Below are 14,747 nucleotides of genomic sequence, written 5' to 3'. Positions count from 1 at the left end.
TCTTGATGCAGCCCAGGCTCTGGTTGGCCTTCTGGGCTGCAAGTGCACACTGACAGCTCCTATTGAGCCTCTCATAATGGCAGCAGTCTGCTCACCCAGGATTCCACCTGTGTCCCTTGTGTGATAAGAGATGTATTTGTGTCACAAAGGAGGCACACATCCTATTGCGTGGAGCAGGCGCGGGACTCGCAGCCCAGAAAAGCCTCCTCACCAGGCTGTGCTGATGTCCTGAAGCAAGAACTTTGCAGCCACTGGGCTGCTGCAGAAGGTGATTTTTTGCCTAGACACTGGTCTGCAATCTGGAGCCCTTGTATCAGGACTGGCCATTGACTCAGCTGTGTCCTTGGAGTGAGTATGAGCAGCAGTAACAGAGAGGTCTGACTCCACCACAGCTGTTTGCTTAGTGACTCAGGTAGATATTTCCAGACCCTTCTTGCTGTCTAGAGAATGTTCCCTTGCCAAACCAGACCCTCTGGGGGGCAGCTGGAGCTCTAGGATAATTGCAGCAAGGCTTCTGATAAATACCAAATGCTGGAATAGCAGTGTGTAATAACTTATGCTCTGCCTTTGCCAAGCACTGGAGGAGGTCTCTTTCCAGCAGTGAGCCTGCACTTCGACAAGCCATGCAAAGGAAGAAGAACATGTTTGCTTGTTACACATGATAGCTGCTGCAGCAACTCAGGGCACTGAATGAGAAAGAGAAAACAAGAAATCCATATCACCTACAGGGATTTGTCATCTCTGTTGTGGGATTGAATGGGGACCACATGAGAAGCAGACTGATGAGCTGAGGATGAAATGGCATCAGCAGTTAGCTCAGGCACACGTGCTGGAGCATGTAGTTATGTTATCACAGAACCACAGAATGTTAGGAGCTGGAAGGGACCCCAAAAAGCTCATCCAGTCCACCCCCCCTTCCAGAGCAGGGTCACCTGGAGCAGGTCTTGAATATCTCCAGAGAGGGAGACTCTGCAGCCCCCCTAGACAGCCTGTTTCAGGGCTCTGTCACCCTCACAGGGAAAAAGTACAATGAAATTCTTTGCTTCAAGGGTGGCAGGACTCTGGTAGGGATTGTCCAGAGGGTCTGGATACCCTCTCCCTGGAGATGTTCGAGGCCAGGTTGGATGGGACCTTGAGTAACCTGGGCTAGTTGAGAGGCATCCCTGCCTGTGGCAGGGAGGTTGGATTAGATGATCTCTAAGGATTTCTGATAGACTAGCAGCTGAATACGAGCCAACAGAGTGCCCAGGTGGCCTAGAATGCCAGTGGCATCCTGGCTGGGGTCAGAAATGCTGTGACTAGCAGGAGCAGGGAGGGGATTGTCCCCTGGGACTCAGCTCTGGTGAGGCCACACCTGGAGCGTAATGTCCAGTTTTGGGCACCTCAGTACAAGAGAGATGTGGAGGTGCTGGAGCCAGGGCAGAGGAGGGCAAGGAAGCTGTGAAGGGCCTGGAGAATAAATCTGATGCAGAGAGACTGAAGGAGCTGGGGATGGTTAGTGTGAAACAGAGGAGGCTGAGGGGAGACCTCATTGCTGTCAACAGCTGCTTAAAAGGACCTTGTGGAGAGGCTGCTGCTGGTCTCTTCTCACAGGTCATTAGTGATAGAACAAGAGGGAATGGCCTCAAGCTGCCGCTGGGTAGCTTTAGACTGGACAGTAGGAAACAGAAGGAGACTCCACAACCTCTCTGGGCAGCCTGTTCCAGGGCTCTGTGAGCCTCCCAGTGAAGAAGTTCCTCCTCACGTTGAGGTGGAACCTCCTGTGCTGGAGTTTCTATCCATTGCCCCTTGTCCTATCCCAGGGTGCAAGTGAGCAGAGCCTGTGCCCTGCCTCTTGCCCCCCAGCCCTCAGATATTGATAGACATTGATCCCCTCTCAGCCTTCTCCTCTCCAGACTAAGCAGCCCCAGGGCTCTCAGCCTCTCCTCACCAGGCAGTGCTCCAGTCCCTTCAGCATCCTTGTAGCCCTCCCTTGGACTCTCTCCGGGAGATCCCTGTCCCTCCTGAACTGGGGAGCCCAAAGCTGTCATTATAAGACATGTGGAGATGTGCTGAAGGAATGCTGCACGCTCCTGCCCGCGCCTGCTCTTCGGCGCCAGCAGAGAGCGAGCTCCGCAGCGGCGCCGGTGCAGGAAGGAGCAGCCGGAGGTGCTATGAGCATCGCTTTACACCAGGCGTCCCCCTCAGCGCTTTTGTTGGAGGGAGAGCTGCGGCGCCGCTGCCCTTCCCGGCGCCGCTGCCCTTCCCGGCGCCGCTGCCCAGCTCGGTGCCGCTGCCCATCTGGTTGCCGGTACCCATCCCGGTGCCGCTGCCCAGCTCGGTGCCGCTGCCCATCCGGTTGCCGGTACCCATCCCGGTGCCGCTGCCCAGCTCGGTGCCGCTGCCCATCTGGTTGCCGGTACCCATCCCGGTGCCGCTGCCCAGCTCGGTGCCGCTGCCCATCCGGTTGCCGGTACCCATCCCGGTGCCGCTGCCCAGCTCAGCCCCGCCGAGCACAGGCGAGTGCCGCCGGATGCGCCGTGGAGCTGTAGCCTTGCCGTGCGGGCAGAGGAAACAGAGCTAACGTCTTCTGAAGCAAATTGTTGGAATAGCCGAGTTGTAAAATCATAGAATCATAAAATCCTTTCGGCTGGAAGAGACTTTTCAGTATCATGGAGTCCAGCTGCTAACACAGCCGCTGCTAGGTCACCACCAGTAGTGGTTTGAACCCTAAGTGGTGGTTTGCCCCTAAGCACCACATTGTTAGCTCTGGTATTCAAATACCTGCAGGGATGGTGACTCCACTTCCCTGAGCAGCCCGGTCCAGTGCTTTAAAACCCTTTCTGAGAAGGAATTATTTCCTGTTATCCATTTCCTCCCCTAATATCCAACCTGAACCTCCCCTGGCTCGACTCGAGACTGTTTCCTCTTGTCCTATCATCTGTTACTTGGGAGAACGGATCGATGCTCACTGGCCTCACCAGTGCTGAGCACAGGAACATGATCACGTCCCTACCCCTGCTGGCCACACTGTTTCTGATGCAAGTCAGGATGCTGTTGGCCTTCTTGTTCCCCTGGACACACTGCTGGCTCATACATAGCCAGCTGTCCAGCAAATACTGCCAGGTCCTTTGCCAGTGGGCATCTTCCCGTCCACTTTTCCTCAAGTTTGTAGCATTGTATGGGGTTGTTGTGACCCAAGTGTAGGACCAAGCAATTAGCCTTGTAGAACCTATTTGGTCAGAAGGGACCTCCAAAGCTCACGCAGTCCAACCTCCCTGCAGTCAGCAGGGACATCCCCAACTAGATCAGGCTGCCCAGGGCCTCCTCCAGCCTCACCCTGAAGATCTCCAGGGAAGGAACCTCAACCACCTCCCTGGGAAACCTGTGCCAGTCTTCCACCAACCTCATAGGAAAGGACTTGTTCCTAACAGCCAATCTAAACCTGCTCTGCTCTAGTTTGAAGCCATTGCCCCTGGTCCTGTCCTTGCAGGCCTTTGCAAACAGTCTCTCTGCATCCTTCCTGTAGCCCCCTTCAGGTACTGGCAGGCTGAAGGGAGCTTGTAGACAGGCAGAGGTTGGTCTCTTCTCCCAGGCAAGCAGCACCAGAACAAGAGGACACAGTCTCAAGCTGTGCCAGGGGAGGTTTAGGCTGGAGATGAAGAGAAACTTCTTCCCAGAGAGAGTTGTTGGCCATTGGAATGTGCTGCCCAGGGAGGTGGTGGAGTCACCATCCCTGCAAGTGTTCAAGAGGGGATTGGATGTGGCACTTGGTGCCATGGTTTAGTAGTCATGAGGTCTGTGGTGACAGGTTGGACTTTGAGGTCTTTTCCAACCTTATTGATTCTATGATTCCATGAATCACCTTCAAAGGATGCCTCTAACTCTCTGCTGACCATGGAAACAATCATCATAAGCTCTGCAGCTTTCTTCTGAACAGCTGAAGGTAGAGGCAATGAATCCATCAAACACACACCTAAATCCTTTTGCAGGTTCAAAGCACAAGATTGCATTTGCCTCATGGACGAGCAGGATGAGCTTGGGTCTGCTTGCAAAGCTGCTTGAACACATTCCCTAATTCAATCTGACCTTCACATGGACAAGCATAATGGGCTGTTATTTCCCATCAATGTACTGCAGCAGGCAGCACATTCCTGCAGATTCTCCCAGAATACCCCCAGTGTTTGAAACTTGTTTAAAATGATCTCACTTATGCCTATGCAGGGACAGTAATACTTCTAGATGATAATCCTCTGCTTACATACAGAATCACAGAATTAAAGAAGGCCAGGGGCTGGAAGGGACCTTGAAAGCTCATCCAGTCCAACCCCCTTGTCAGAGCAGGGTCACCTAGAGCAGGTCACAGAGGAACACACCCAGGCAGGTCTTGAATATCTCCACAGAGGGAGACTCCACAACCCCCCTGGGCAGCCTCTTCCAGTGTTCTGTCACCCTCACAGGGGAAAAAATTCTTCCTTCTGTTTCCATGGAGCTTCCTCTGCCTCAGCTTCCACCACTGCCCTTTGTGCTGGCATTGGGCATCCCCCAGCAGAGCCTGGCTCCAGCCTCTGGGCACTCACCCTGCACATCTTGATCATCATGAAGGAGGACACCTCTCAGGCTCTTCCTCTCTCAGCTACAGAGCCCTCAGTTCCCTCAGGCTCTCCTCATGAGGAAGATCTTCCACTCCCCTAATCATCTTTGTGGCTCTCTGCTGAACTCTTTCAAGCAGTTGTCTGAGGTCTGTCCAGTTGCAGCCTCACCAGGGCAGCATAGAGGGGGAGGAGAACCTCTCTCGACCTACTCACCACAGCCCTTCCAATCCACCCCAGGATGCCATTGGCCTTCTTGGCCACAAGAGCACATTGCTGGCTCCCATCCCCAGAAGTCTTCTCGACACAGTACTGCATTAGAGGTTGTTTGGTCAGTTTTGTAGTCTTATTTTCAGGCAGATTCAGAGAGAACTATTAAGTTTTGCAACCATCTCTCAACCTGTAATAAAGCTAATCTTCCACAACCATAACTGGTTTTAAATCTGAAATTATGCCTAAAATCCTGCTTTACCCCAAACACACCAAAGCCATCCTCCTTGGGGCTTAGCTTTCTCTTTAATCATTATTCTAGGAACCTCCTTTGCTCATGAGATTTTAATTTCATTTAGGACTCTAAAATCACTAAAGTTAGAATCACAGAACCATAGAATGGTCTGGGCCAGAAGGGACCTCCAGAACCCATCCAGTCCAACCTCCCAGCAGTCAGCAGGGACATCCCCAACTCCATCAGGCTGCCCAGGGCCTCCTCCAGTCTCACCTGGAGTATCTCCAGGGAAGGAGCCTCAACCACCTCCCTGGGCAACCTGTTCCAGTGTTCCACCACCCTCATAGTAAAAAACTTGTTCCTCACATCCAATCTAAATCTGCTCTGCTCTAGTGTGAAGCCATTGCCACTCATCCTGTTCCCTGCATGCCTTTGCAAAGAGTCTCTCTGCATCCTTCCTGTAGCCTCCTTCAGGTACTCAAAGGCCGCTATTAGGTCTCCCTGGAGCCTCCTCTTCCCTAGGCTGAACACCCCCAACTCCCTCAGCCTGTCCTTGTAGCAGAGCTGCTCCAACCCCCCAATCATTTTTGTGGCCTCCCCTGGACCCTCTCCATCAGCTCCATGTCCTTCCTGTGCTGAGGGCTCCAGATCTGCACACAGCACTCCAGGTGAGGTCTCAGCAGAGCAGACAAAGCGGCAGAATCACCTCTCTGGCTCTGCTGGCAGTGCTGCTTTGGATGCAGCCCAGGCTGTGATTTGCCTTCTGTGCTGCAAGCTCACACTGCCTGCTCCTGGCCAGCTCCTCATCCACCAGCACCCCCAAGTCCTTTTTCTCAGGGCTGCTTTCTCTCACCTCCTCCCCCAGTCTGTACTGACAGTGAGGATTGTTCCAGCCCAGGTGCAGAACCCTGCCCTTGCTCTTGTTGACCCTCATGAGATTCCCCTGGGCCATCTCTCCGGCCCAGGTTAGTAGGTGAGTGCAGACTTTCCTCTCCTGCAAATACAGCATATAGTTTGTGCCTGCTGCAATAGTTTCCAAAGGCTCCCAAGCCAGACTGAATGATTGGCTGTGATAAACACATAGCATAGGTAAGATGTATAGAGCTAAGAGGTCTGCAGCACCATTCACCAGGGAACTGCAGGTAGATTTTAATGTACTTTCTTCCACTCACAGGCATTCATTGACCTTTCTTCTATGATTTGCCACTGTAGAAAGGAAAAGAGGAAGATGCAGCCTGGTGAGCTTTTTGCTTTAAGGAGGGATATGAAATCCTTCCATTCTCAGTGAAGTGTGGGTTGGATCAGATGTCACAAGCAGAAGAACTATGGCTGGTACAGCAGGTCCATCAACTTCAGCAAGTAAATGACACTGACCCTGAGGCTCTGTTATTATTTGATCTTACATCTGGGTCTTTATCCAAAGCGAAGAGGATACAAGAGCTTGTAAAAGTCACTCTGTGCTCCTTTGGTTATTGTAATAAAAGAGGCAGAGAAGACTTCTTGGACCTCCTACTTCAGCTGATAAAAATCACTTTGTGCTCCTATGGTTATTGGAATAAAGAGGCAGAGAAGACTTCTTGGACCTCCTACTTCAGCTTATAAAAATCACTTTGTGCTCCTATGGTTATTGGAATAAAGAGGCAGAGAAGACTTCTTGGACCTCCTACTTCAGCTTATAAAAATCACTTTGTGCTCCTATGGTTATTGGAATAAAGAGGCAGAGAAGACTTCTTGGAACTCCTACTCCAGTTTGCTCCTAGCACAGAGAAACCTGAGTGAGCCCTAAGGGTAAAGGTGAGCAATAAAACTCACTGAGATGACTGGAGGAATATCAATTCAGTGTAGTGAAACAGCAGCTGCCAGGAGACCAGACAGGTAAATTATGATGCACAAGCACCTGCAGACCTGCATGTGGGAAGTGTTCTCCCTGCATTTCTTTTAGGTCATAATTCAGGCCACATAAGTGTGGGAATGCCTTACTGCATCAGGACCAAGGGCATTAGAATCAGAAATGAAAAGATTGCCCACAACTAAATGCAGGCTGGGCAGGGACTGGCCTGAGAGCAGCCCTGGAGAAAAGGCCTTGGGGGTGCTGGTGGATGAGAAGCTCAACAGGAGCCAGCAGTGAGCACTTGCAGCCCAGAGAGCCAAACAGAGCCTGAGCTGCAGCAAGAGAAATGTGGCCAGCAGGGCCAGGGAGAGGATTCTCCCCCTCTGCTCCACTCTGCTGAGACCACACCTGGAGCTCTGTGTCCAGGTCTGGAGCCTCTGTTCCAAGAAGGATCTGGAGGTGCTGGAAGGTGTCCAGAGAAGGGCCATGAGGATGAGCAGAGGGCTGGAGCTGCTCTGCTATGGAGACAGACTGAGAGAGTTGGGGCTGTTCATTCTGGAGAAGAGAAGGCTCTGAGGAGACCTTCTTGTGGCCTTCCAGGATCTGAAGGGGGCCTACAAGAAAGCTGGGGAGGGACTTTTGAGTGTGCCAGGGAGTGATAGGAGTGGGGGAAATGGAGCAAAACTTGAAATGGGTAGATTGAGATTGGATGTCAGGAAGAAGTTGTTCCCCATGAGGGTGGTGAGAGACTGGCACAGGTTGCCCAGGGAGGTGGTGGAAGCCTCATCCCTGGAGGTTTTTCAGGCCAGGCTGGATGTGGCTGTGAGCAACCTGCTGTAGTGTGAGGTGTCCCTGCCCATGGCAGCAGGGCTGGAATTGGATGCTCCTTGAGGTCCCTTCCAACCCTGACAATTCTGTGATTTAGGGACACAGATGTTTCTGTGACGAAGTGGCTGTATGTTTTATTGATCAGTAAGGGACCTGGAAAAGTGACCCTTTCAAAGCTGTTCCTTCCTGCTTCTTCTTTGAACCACTTCATTAACATTTGTGCTTCACTGAGATTTTTCTTTCATCTGATTGTCAAATGTCGTTGTCAGAGACTGGAATGTTAATTTTAGGGTGTATAAATAATTTATTGAATAATCACATATGGAAATGTGTTTGCTAGGGCTTCTCTGTATGAATGGCATTCTAGCACTGAAATTTTTCAATCAGCACATTCCACTCCACGGTTTTGGAGGCACAGGAGGGGAGGAGGTGGCAAGGCAGCGTGGAAGAATGCAGTGCAGTGGGCTGACTGAATCTGGAATAATTGGGCTCTGGAAACTGCAGTTACCAGTGCACTTGAAATCACACTGAGGAGACACAGAAGAGTTATGTGCAGTCATAGTAACAACATTTTATAGACCACCACCACCAGCAGTGCCTGGCTGAGAATACAGCTTGAAAATAGGTAGGTACAATTTTATTAAGGTATAAAAAGACACCGTGCAGATACAATATAATTCCTCTTTAATTCTGGTAGTTCTCAGACTCCACTGTCTTAATGAACACTGTCATCAATGACCACTAGATAGAATTACTTCTCTGTATAAAATGAGGCTTCTCTGGATGAATTCATGCTGTTTGGTTTTAAAAATACAATGGTTTCCTCTCAATGGCTACTTACACTAATCAAACACTGTCAAGACTGTTGGCTGGGCTTGCATTTGGTTTCTAACATGTGCTCTGATACTGCCAGTTGCCCCTGGTTTGGTTTGCCTCTCTCTCTCTCTCTCTATTTGAGAACAGATCCTTCAAAACAGTAATTGCTTCTTTGTTCCAAGTTCACAACCAGAACACTGGTTCAGACTATTCCCACATTCTTCAGGTTGCTAAACTTACACTGACATCAGCTGGAGCCTTCAACATGCAAGGGTTCTTCCCTAAGTTGCTTTTTCTCCCCCCACTCTTTTCTAATGGAGCACAGAAGGCATGCTGAAAGTGATCCATTTGGGGACTTAGAATGGTTGCAAGTAGCTGACAGTTACAAGCCTTCCAGCTTTGACTGTTTTCTTTGGAAAAGCAGACATGTAAACTTAAGAACTTAAGTCATAGAATTTGTTTACATGTTCCAATTTGGTTCGATTTACAAACAAAATAATAACATAAATGCATCAGAAGTCTTAGCTTCAAATTGGTTTAAATGATAATGTGTTGAGCCTTAACAGAGACAATTTAGACTCCTAGAATTGTTAGGGCTGGAAGGGACCTTAAGGAGCATCCAGTTCCAACCCCCCTGCCATGGACAGGGACACCTCACACTACAGCAGGCTGCTCACAGCCACATCCAGCCTGGCCTTCAAAACCTCCAGGCATGAGGCTTCTACCACCTCCCTGGGCAACCTGTGCCAGTCTCTCACCACCCTCATGGGGAACAACTTCTTCCTAACATCCAATCTCAGTCTACCCATTTCTAGTTTTGCTCCACTCCACCCTAATCCTATCACTCCCTGTCACCCTAAAAAGTCCCTCCCCAGTTTCTTTGTAGACCCTTTCAGGGCTCAAGAAGGTCTCCTGGGAGCCTTCTCTTCTCCAGACTGAACAGCTCCAACTCCCTCAGTCTGTCCTCACAGGAGAGGTGCTCCAGCCCTGAAACTTATCCTTCCTCCTCCCTAAAACATATTAACAGCAGGCTCCAGCCCTGAAACTTATCCTTCCTCCTCCCTAAAACATATTAACAACAGGCTCCAGCCCTGAAACTTATCCTTCCTCCTCCCTAAAATATATTAACATTAGGCTGGGGAGAATAACTTAAAGAATAGAGAAAAGCTGAGATTATGCTCTCACAGTACTAGCTGCCAAACAAAGCTTGGTCTTTTGCTAACATCAGCTTACTACTTTTGCAACACATGCTAAGCAAAGACCCTACTTCTCTAACAGGTACATTCAGACAAGATATATATATATATATATATATTTTATGGCATAAATATAGAATATATCCAAGTTATAGAATTCTGAATAGTAGCTAGGATAGATACAAGCAATATCTACCTTCAAAAATACAGCTCTAGGATTCCCTACCTTTACTACTAACAAAACTAAAATGGACCCAAAAAACCTCCTCACTCTGTCTTTGATGCATAATAAAATATATGGGGAACACCAAGTGTAAAAAGCCAATTGCTTCTACAAATGGAATACTTTATAAATATAGTAAATTGCTCTTTCCAGAGGGGAAAGCAGGAAATTATAAACAGGAAGTTAGGTTAAAACAGCTCTACAATATTTAGTACAAAGTGGCGGTCAAGCAGGATGTATGCATTTGAGGTGGTGAAAACTTTGAACTGGTGGAGTTGTTGGGTTTCTGGAGATAACTACAGAGAAAGATCCCGTTCCCAAAAGCAGCCAATCTTGATCTCCTTGAGCCAAATTTTACACTGAACTAAAGAAAGCCAACTGGCCAAGCTGTCAAGAGTAAGGAGTGCAAGATCAGATCAGCCAGAACCACGTGGAAGCCCTGGACATCTCTGGGTTCAGAGGGTTTGCCCAGCGTGATCTTCTCCTCAGGCAGAGTCCCAGAAGTCTGATGAACCTGTGACTGCTGGGTGCTGAAAAGCCTTATCATGAAAGGTACCTTCCCTATGGCTGCCCTAACTGCACTCTTCTTGTACTGAACATTCTCCAGATGAATTCTGTTTTCTCTTCCTGTAGTTGTTTCCTTGTGCTGGAATCCTGAAGTACAGCTCTGGTTGCTTGATTACTGAGCTCTTGACTGAGGCTTTTTTTTCCTTGAGAATAACCTAGAAGTAAAGAAACACATTTCTCAGAGCAAGCACAAGGCATTGAAGAGCTAAGCTGCTGTTCTGTCTCTGCCTGCACTTTCTCCCTGAGCAGATTAAAGGAACAAAAATCAAATACAATCAGTAAAAACATCTTACCTGCTAATGCAAAGATTCAGGGAACTGAAACAAAGGAAAACCTTCATGTGAGACTGTGAATGTATTCATCATATGTGCATGTATTCATCATATGTGCATGTATTCATCACATGTGCATGTATTCATGTGTATACATCTCACATGTATACATGTGTATACATTGGATGCTTTACAAAGGAACCCAAAACTTACTTCATTAAATACTACTGCTTATAACTCCTGGCTGAGTTGAGGCCCCGAGGTGGGATTCATAGAATCACAGAATTGCCAGGGTTGGAAGGGACCTCAAGGAACATGCAGTTCCAAACCCCCTGCCATGGGCAGGGACACCTCACACTGCAGCAGGTTGCTCACAGCCACATCCAGCCTGGCTGCAAAAACCTCCAGGCATGAGGCTTCCACCACCTCCCTGGGCAACCTGTGCCAGTCTCTCACCACCCTCATGGGGAACAACTTCTTCCTAACATCCAGTCTGAATCTACCCATTTCTAGTTTTGTTCCATTCCCCCCACTCCTATCACTCCCTGACACCCTCAGAAGTCTCTCCCCAGCTTTCTTGTAGCCCGCAACAGATACTGGAAGGCCACAATTTGGTCTCCTGGGAGCCTTCTCTTCTCCAGACTGAACAGCCCCAACTTTCTCAGTCTGTCTCCATAGCAGAGCAGCTCCAGCCCTCTGCTCATCCTCGTGGCCCTTCTCTGGACACACTCAGATCACCCTCAGAACCTTTCTTTGCATCAATAAAGCCAACATTTCTGGTGGGCACAGCACAGGGAGTCTACAAGGTAAGTATTTTCCCCCAAATATCAACAGAAGTGGGTTTCAACATCAATAATGATGAAACCATCACCTGGAGCTTCAGTTCTGACCATCTAGGGACTTTCTGAGTCACCTGTAGACTCTTACTGGTACAAACATCCTGATTTGGGAACAGCTGGTGTGAGATGTGGAGGACTGAGGTGTGAAGTCATTGCCTCCTACTTACTTCATTTCATTTGGCCAAATACAGCATATCTATAAAAGTATCCACCCCATCCCAAACTCTCAGTGCATCTGGAGAACCTCTGTACCTCAGATGCCCTGCGCTTTGACTACACTGTAAAACTTGCAAGCCTCCTGGAAGCTATTCTAACACTGAATCTCACTCAACAGTGAATTAAATGCTTCCTCCCAAAGCAGAGATGAGAAGGAAGCCATTTGTAGGTTTCCTGCAGAGGAATCTGTAGGAACCTGTAGGAACCAGAGACCTGGTAAGCCTGAAGGACTAGGAAGACGTTTCACATACCAGCAGCAAATCAGAACTCCATTTATGAAGTCTTGCTGGCAGATAATAGAATAGAAGAGAACAGAACAGAATTACCCTGGTTGGAAAAGACCTTTGAGATCATCGAGTCCCACCTATCACCCAACACCATCTCATCAACTAAACCATGGCACCAAGTGCCTCATCCAGGCTCTTCCTAAACACCTCCAGGGATGGGGACTCCACCACCTCCCTGGGCAGCACATTCCAATGGCCAATCTCTCTTGCTGGGAAGAACTTCTTCCTAACATCCAGCCTGAACCTCCTCTGGTGCAGCTTGAGACTGTGTCCTCTTGTTCTGGTGCTGGTTGTCTGGGAGAAGAGACCAACCCCCACCTGGCTACAACCTCCCTTCAGGGAGTTGTAGACAGCAAGAAGGTCTCCCCTGAGCCTCCTCTTCTCCAGGCTAAGGAACCCCAGCTCCCTCAGCCTCTCCTCACAGGGCTGGGCTCCAAACCCCTCCCCAGCTTTGTTGCCCTTCTCTGGACACCTTCCAGCAACTCAACATCTTTCCTAAACTGAGGGTCCCAGAACTGGACACAGTCCTCAAGGTGTGGCCAGAGCCGAGTACAGCAGCAGAATGACTTCCCTGCTCCTGCTGATAAGCTGGACTGGCTGTTCTCTTGGGGTTGTCAGCTGGAAATTGGCTCCAGAATTTCATAGGGCCTTCCAGATGTTTCCAAAATGCATTTTCACTGGGTCAGACCATGTGGAAATGTAGAGAAGAATAAACTCTCCTCACCCTCACTCAATGTCAACCCACTAGAGCCAGTCCAGCCTGCTGGCCACATCCTGCCCTGTCCCTGCCCCCAGGGAGGTGCCCTGATGCTCAGGTCTGGGGCTGTCCCAGAGCCTCCCACAGCTGCTCTGCTTCTGCCTGGGGCTGGGCTGGGCCCTTCCCTGACAGATCCCAGGGGACTTTTGGAGCCCCTATTACAGGAGGGATCTGGAGGTGCTGCAAGGTGTCCAGAGAAGAGCCACAAGGATGAGCAGAAGGCTGGAACACCTCTCCTATGAGGACAGACTGAGGGAGTTGGGGCTGTTCAGTCTGGAGAAGAGAAGGCTCTGAAGAGACCTAATTGTGGCCTTCCAGTCTCTGAAGGGGGCTATGAGAAAGCTGGGGAGGGAATTTTTAGGGTGTCAGGGAGTGATAGGACTGGGGGGAATGGAGCAAAACTAGAAATGGGGAGATTGAGATTGGATGTGAGGAAGAAGTTGTTCCCCATGAGGGTGGTGAGAGACTGGCACAGGTTGCCCAGGGAGGTGGTGGAAGCCTCATGCCTGGAGGTTTTTGCAGCCAGGCTGGATGTGGCTGTGAGCAACCTGCTGTAGTGTGAGGTGTCCCTGCCCATGGCAGAGGCCTTGGAACTGGCTGATCCTTGGGGTCCCTTCCAGCCCTGACAATTCTATGATTCTGACAGCTGCTGGGCCAGGTGGGTGCCTTAGGGAAGACCACTGAATGCTCTCACCTACGACATGTGGTTTTGCTGTGTGGTTTGCTGCTGCTGCTGCTGCTGGAGGAGCAGCTGCTGCTGCTGCCTGCGCCGGGCTGTCCTCAGCTTCTCGAAGCGAGCCTCCATCTCCTCCAGCACCTTGGGCGTGTAGCGCACCACCAGCTTCACGCTGTCCTTGGCCGCCTTCAGCAGCTCCACCGCCTTCTCGTGGTGCTCTCCTTCCACGCTCTGGGAGCAGGGACAAGAAGAATTCATCAGAACAACAATGGCCACAGCTTTGTCCTCTCTCTTCCCCCCCCCCCCCTACAGAAAAGCTGTTGGGCTTTTAGAAAGCATCCACAGCTCACATTTTTCAAGGGATCTTAGGATCACAGGGGGTTAGGGGTTGGAAGGGACCTTCAAAAATCATCAAGTTCAACCCCCCTGACAGAGCAGGAGCACAGGTCACACAGGAATGCATCCAGATGGGGCTGGAAAGGCTCCAGAGAAGGAGACTCCACAACCTCTCTGGGCAGCCTGTTCCAGGGCTCTGTGACCCTCCCAGGGAGGAAGTTCCTCCTCATGTTGAGGTGGAACCTCCTGTGCTGGAGTTTGTATCCATTGCCCCTTGTCCTATCCCAGGGTGCAAGTGAGCAGAGCCTGTGCCCTCCCTCCTGACCCCCAGCCCTCAGATATTTATAAACATTAATTAAATCCCCTCTCAGTCTTCTGATACTTCTTTATGTTCCCACTACTGTGAAGTTAGTGACAAAGCTTGAGGTCCCTTCCAGCCCTGACAATACTATGATCCTATGATTTCCCATGTGTATTGTAGGACATAGTCCAACAAACAAAAGTATCTTGGTGTTGACTTGCTGGAGCGTGTCCAGAGAAGGGCAACAAAGTTGGTGAGGGGCTTGGAACACAGCCCTGTGAGGAGAGGCTGAGGGAGCTGGGGTTGCTTAGCCTGGAGAAGAGGAGACTCAGGGATGACCTTATTGCTCTCTACAACTACCTGAAGGGGGCTTGAAGTCAGGCAGAGGTTAGTCTCTTCTCCCAGGCAACCAGCACCAGAACAAGAGGATACAGTCTCAGGCTGTGTCAGGGGAGGTTTAGGCTGGAGGTTAGGAGGAAGTGTTACACAGAGAGAGTGATTGCCCATTGGAATGGGCTGCCTGAGGAGGTGGTGGGGTCGCCGTCGCTGGGGGTGTTCAGGGCGAGGCTTGACAGGACGCTTGGTT

The 14,747-nt window shown here is 50.1% G+C and overlaps 1 protein-coding gene across 6 annotated transcripts in view; it reads right to left on the bottom strand.

The window, feature by feature from the left end:
• Nucleotides 1-7,953: 7,953 nt before the first annotated feature.
• LIN7A (lin-7 homolog A, crumbs cell polarity complex component) overlaps nucleotides 7,954-14,747 on the bottom strand; it is a 72,968-nt gene continuing 66,174 nt past the window's right edge. The window contains exons 3-5 of one of the 6 annotated variants that reach the window (XM_054173772.1): nucleotides 13,547-13,755; nucleotides 10,771-10,794; nucleotides 7,954-10,632 (exon numbers count right to left, since the gene is read on the bottom strand). In XM_054173772.1, the coding sequence (XP_054029747.1) occupies nucleotides 10,590-10,632; nucleotides 10,771-10,794; nucleotides 13,547-13,755 (276 nt within the window). In that variant the 3' untranslated portion in view covers nucleotides 7,954-10,589. Of the gene's footprint in view, nucleotides 10,633-10,770; nucleotides 10,795-13,542; nucleotides 13,756-14,747 lie in introns of all 6 variants that reach the window. The other 5 variants (XM_054173771.1, XM_054173767.1, XM_054173770.1 and 2 more) reach the window with 5 other exon arrangements.

The sequence above is a fragment of the Dryobates pubescens genome, chromosome 27 (assembly GCF_014839835.1).
Source record: "Dryobates pubescens isolate bDryPub1 chromosome 27, bDryPub1.pri, whole genome shotgun sequence".
In the NCBI taxonomy this organism is placed as follows: Eukaryota; Metazoa; Chordata; class Aves; order Piciformes; family Picidae; genus Dryobates; species Dryobates pubescens.
This window is presented reverse-complemented; position numbering and strand designations above follow the sequence as displayed.